Raw genomic sequence first — 5,204 nt, 5'->3', positions numbered from 1 at the left:
ACTCATTGAGAAATTTACCGGTTACTAGTATTAGTGTGTGGCCGACGGTTGTTTTGACGCGCTCTCTCTTCCCACCGACGTAAAAAATCGTACGACGGTTGTAAACATAACTGTTTTCTACAGCGAGTCGATCGACGAGAGCATGAGAGAGTACATTTGGATCACAGCCAAAAGACACGTACACAGCCAGCGCTCGGGAGCCGATGCTTGTTTTGTTTGTACGATGTTATTTAAGGCAGGAACGGTGGCTCGCTTATGCTAGTAACAAGAAACAACTCAAACAGTGAACACACGATAAACTAGAAAACGCAAACAATATTTTTTTCGGAAGAAATTTCTAAAACACAACGATAGCATTACTCATCATCAGCTTTTATGATCGCATTACAATAAACAGCATTAAATTAATTTTAAGGTTTAAGGTAAAACCAGTGACCAACAGTACGGGCGGGTCCGCAGGTCACCAGTAACTAGCTCGGTTTCTTTCTTCTTTCGGTGCGGGAGTGTTTGTGGCCGACGAAATCAAGTGACATTACCAACAGAGAGTATAATAATAACTAGAATCTATCGGAAAAAATAGCACAATTGTGAAACATCCGATTGTCGGGAAGGTGTGATATTTTCAGCTTAGTTTTCTCGAAAAAAAAAGAACAAAATGCCCCCATCGAAGCTGGATGGACTGTACCGATCTTTGCTGCTGACCAAATTCTTCTGCAAAGGTTGGGGCAAACCGGAGAATCTCGAAAGGTACGTATAGCCGGCATCCTTATCAGTGGCACTGGTCTTATCAGGGTGGAGACTCCAACAAAGCTACGCGACCAGCAGCAGATTGACATAAATCTAGCCTAAGCAGGCGTAGCATATTGAACTTTAACTTTATTTTGGGAAAAAAGCGCGATTGAGAAATCATTTTCTAGTGCACAGCGCTGAAATTATGTAATAAATGTTCGCTGTCGCATTCAGAGAGCGATGAACGTTTGAACGAAGATGATAACAACACCGCCATGCAGTTTTTTCATTCGACCTATTAAAGTCTAGTGATTGCAATTTAGGTCACTTAGAGGAGTGAGGGCTATTTTTAGAATCTGGCTGGCTTGCTTGCTGAGCTGGAATATTTTTAAAGCATAGTTAAACAACTATTTGTTTGTTCAACTTTGTTAAACATCTTCAAGGACGAGAACGCAAGTGAAAACGATAAACAACGACGCAATTCATCCTTGGTGGCATCTTTTTTTTCATTGGGTGCGAGGTTTTGAGGCGCGGCGCGCCCCATTTGTGGAGGTGTGTCGAATTGATGTGTGTGAATAGTGTTTTGTTCTTTATTTTGTTATACCCTGACGTTTATGCGATTTTTAAACATCAGTTTTGTTCAAAAAATTATGCTTAGAGGATAGTAAAAAATACTCAAATCGATATGAATAATGACGAAAAATTGGTCGTTGAAAATCAAAACATAGCAAACCAAAACAACAAGAAGGTTGGCTACCAACATATCGATAAAATGTTGATTGTAGTTGTTAAAGCACCTTTTGCAAGACTACTAACACTTGCGTACCGCTGAAGATTCTATGCTGGAAATCACGTACGCAACAGTGCATTGGGTTGTTTTTGTTGTTGCTGACGGGGGGTGCAAGATAGCAAGGTGAATTTTCGCTTCTGGTTGTTTTGATTGCTGTAGCAAACAAATATACTATTCACTGATAAAGTTAGCTGTAGCAGATAAGTGAATCACAAGTTTCGTTCGGATTAGGTGACAAAGCGTTCCTTGTTGACCTGAATACTGCTAGAAATGCAAATCGCAAGTTCGCGTAATTGGATTGTAAAGTTTAACACGTTCTTCTGATTTTTCATGTATCAGTAATTTTCTGAGCAGAAGATTATGAAAAAATGTTTAACGTTGTCCTTCAATTTTTAAATGACAAATATTAAAAAAAATTCGAAATATGTTGGATGACAGTTGGTAAAAAAATTTTCAGAAACATTTTCTCACAGCCATGCAAAATGAAAAATACGAAGAAAGATTCCACATATTAAAATTTCACACTACATAATCTCACTCCCGAATGTAGAAGAAGTCCATAGATAAGATAAGCGATAAGACACCTCTAAGGTTTTAACTGAATTGCAATCAATGAAAACAAATTCTGTTATGTCAGACGTGAAAGTTCTCGAATCAGTGATCCACGGTCTAAAAATAACCCCCAAAAGGAGACGTTTTACCTAAGAACAGGAATGGCATTGGGGATTTAAAAATAAAACCAACCACCAAACAAAAAAAAACAGCTGATTTCTGACCCTTTCACCACCCCGACTTCGTTTGATTTGATCCAATTTGCAGACTGTTCGACTTCCGCAAAATCATCTCGAACCGTGCGGCCTGCTCGAAGCTGGTACCCCGCGACTACCCGGTTGAGATCACCAAGGAGGAAGTTACCTCCGACTGTAAGATTCTCGAAGGCAAATTCAAAACCCCCCTGGAAATCTATCTGCCCGGACTGGTGCCGGATGTGGTACAGAATGCACACTTCCAGATACTGCTGCCGCTCAAGTGGAATGACGAGCGGTTTAAGCCGATGTGCATCCATCTGGCAGGAACTGGGGATCATGTGAGTTTTCTCTCTAATTTTATCTTGAAATCATAACTTTAAACGTTAATTTCCACCACAGTTCTACTGGAAACGCCGCAATTTGATCGCGAAACCCCTGCTGAAGGAGGCCAATCTTGGCGCGATCATTCTGGAGAATCCATTCTATGGAGTGCGTAAACCAAAGGACCAAAGGTAAGTTCCCCAGCACTGCATTCCGAAACCGAAACACATTCTCATATTCGATACCCTCTTGCAGTGCCTCTAGTCTACACAATGTTTCGGACATTTTCGTCATGGGTGGCTGCCTGATGCTGGAATCACTGGTTCTGCTGAACTGGTGCGAGCGCAATGGATACGGTCCGCTCGGTATCACCGGTCTATCGATGGGTGGTCACATGGCATCGCTGGCAGCCACCAATTGGCCCAAACCGTTGGTTTTGGTACCGTGCCTCAGCTGGTCCACAGCTTCAGCAGTATTCACCGAGGGCGTCATGAGCCACTCAATCAACTGGGACGTCCTGGAAACGCAGTATTTCGCCGATGGCAAGTTCCGCGAGCGGCTGTCCAAAATGGTAACAGTGGTGGACGATGCCTTCGTGGCTGGTCAACATTTCGTACAAAATTTTTCACAATCCGTGCAGGAGCTCAAGCAGGACATTTGCGAAACCAGTGAGCTGGACTGTGCTATCCCACTGAGTGATGTGAATCTAACCGTCGTTCGCGAAACCACTCCAGAACGAGAACAGAAGCGCATCCAGATCAACAAAAGCAACGTTCTGAATCTGTCTGAGCCGTTGCTTAACAAGCTGCTTTCGAACATCAAATGCGAGCTCACTCAAGATGAGATCGATGAGTTGAATCTAAAAATTCAATTAGCCCTAAAAAAGTACAAGGAAGAAAACGAGACTGAAAGTAATCAACTGATTCTGGCGGTCAAGCCGGAAGAAGTGACAGAGGCAGCTCCATCCAAATCGCTCGGATCGAAAATTATGGAGTACATTAGCTGGGGAAGCAGCAGCACAGCCACCACAGAGAAGCGAGAACCGATTGACACCACTAAAACTCGCTGGTGGGAACGGGAAGCACTGCAATTCATGCGCGGCATGATGGATGAATGTACCCATTTGAAGAACTTCTCCGTACCGTACGATACCTCGCTAATCATAGCCGTTTGCGCCAAAGATGACGCATACATTCCACGCGAGGGTTGCTCCAGCCTGGAAGATATCTGGCCTGGTGCTGAGGTACGCTATCTGGATGCCGGGCACGTTAGCGCCTATGTCCTACACCAGAAACTATTCCGCTCATGCATCGCTGAAGCATTCGAGCGGGCCCGCAAGAAGTGGATTCCAGAGAACGAGCGAATCCAAGAGGTAACTGAATCCCCTAAATAAATAGCTCTCAGTAAGAAACAAAACAAAACACTCCCATTCGAAACAGGGAGAGAAGAAAGGCTGTGAGGAAACTTTTACATTAAACCAACCAAAAAAATCGCAAAACTCGAAAAATCTCAAGCCATTCCAAGCGGATGGGCAACCCGAGCTGTGAAAGGGATGCGGCTTTCGATTCCTCTAGCAGGCACTCTGCCACTATCGAGAAGAGGAATGCTCTTGACGCAGAAAAAAAAAACCGTAACAAAGCAACGTCACCAAGATCATCATCTGTAGCTCGTAGACCGGAATGAGGAGACGGAACTCTCCCGAGGAAAGCTAATGTACATCCAAGAAGAGATGGACGCTTTACGTTTACTTCCACTGAAGGAAGTAGGCTGTGGAAGCAACGAGAAAAGGTGCACCGAGCGCAGCGAAATGTTTTGCTTCGTAAATTTAGTCAGTATTCAGTTAGGAGATTGAAAATTCGTACGCTGCGTATAAACTTTAGTGTTATAATCACCTTTCGTTCAACGTAAATACACACATATACACGAAAAAAAAAACATTCTGGTTAGAGATAATAAAATTTTACGCTTAGTCGGCAGCTTAGAATACTGCTTGAAATAAAACTTTGTTTGGTTTCCCCTGTTTGTTGAGAATTGTCCACAAAAATAGATCAAAGCTGCCCGAATTTTCTTTAAAAGTTCATTAGTCTCTTATATTTTTGTTCTGTCTTTCCTTCCCGATAAGTACATTGAGGATATTTCATTTAGACACTAAATGATATTTCGTACTTTTTTTGTCTAACGTTATAAAATGTTGTGGAAACAAACAAACAAACAAACGGTTCTCCAGAATGGGTTTTAGTCTTTTCAAACAACCGCTTCAATTCGGGTTATTCGCGTTAAAGGGGATTTTGAAGGCTGTTCGCACCTACGTGAACACTCATATGTAATTGGGTTGTTTATGTTTAGCTGTTCACGGATTTCCGATTTTTTGTATCATATGAAAGAGTAATTTTCTGACAAAAACGTGATTTTTTAAATCTTCATTTCATTATCCTTCGATTTTTAAATGAATAAAAATTCGCCCTAAATCGCTACACTGACAGTTGGTATATGGGCGAACTGTCATTGTAGCGATTTCGAGCAGTTCTAAATCGTGATTTAAAAAGCGAAGGACAACGATAGAAAATTTTTAAAATCACATTTTACTTAGAAAATGCATATCTTTCAGATGATAT

General features: G+C 42.0%; 1 protein-coding gene across 1 annotated transcript; it reads left to right on the top strand.

The window, feature by feature from the left end:
• Positions 1 to 250: 250 nt before the first annotated feature.
• Positions 251 to 4,590, top strand: LOC129728149 (protein ABHD18). The gene is made up of 4 exons (XM_055686564.1): positions 251 to 747; positions 2,339 to 2,606; positions 2,668 to 2,780; positions 2,845 to 4,590. The coding sequence occupies exons 1-4, from the start codon at positions 656 to 658 to the stop codon at positions 3,980 to 3,982; spliced, it is 1,611 nt and encodes a 536-aa protein (XP_055542539.1). The 5' UTR covers positions 251 to 655; the 3' UTR covers positions 3,983 to 4,590.
• The last annotated feature ends 614 nt before the right edge of the window (positions 4,591 to 5,204 follow it).

This window comes from Wyeomyia smithii, chromosome 3 (genome assembly GCF_029784165.1).
Source record: "Wyeomyia smithii strain HCP4-BCI-WySm-NY-G18 chromosome 3, ASM2978416v1, whole genome shotgun sequence".
Taxonomy (NCBI): Eukaryota; Metazoa; Arthropoda; class Insecta; order Diptera; family Culicidae; genus Wyeomyia; species Wyeomyia smithii.
The sequence above is the reverse complement of the archived record's forward strand: the minus strand, read 5'-3'. Positions and strand labels throughout refer to the sequence as shown.

What these genes read in the sequence shown, in the direction of transcription:
- LOC129728149 (XM_055686564.1), top strand. Translation starts at nt 656, where the DNA reads ATGCCCCCATCGAAGCTGGATGGACTGTACCGATCTTTGCTGCTGACC. An exon ending in AAACCGGAGAATCTCGAAAG is followed by an intron (nt 748 to 2,338) that starts GTACGTATAGCC and finishes TCCAATTTGCAG; the next exon opens with ACTGTTCGACTTCCGCAAAA. An exon ending in CGTAAACCAAAGGACCAAAG is followed by an intron (nt 2,781 to 2,844) that starts GTAAGTTCCCCA and finishes ACCCTCTTGCAG; the next exon opens with TGCCTCTAGTCTACACAATG.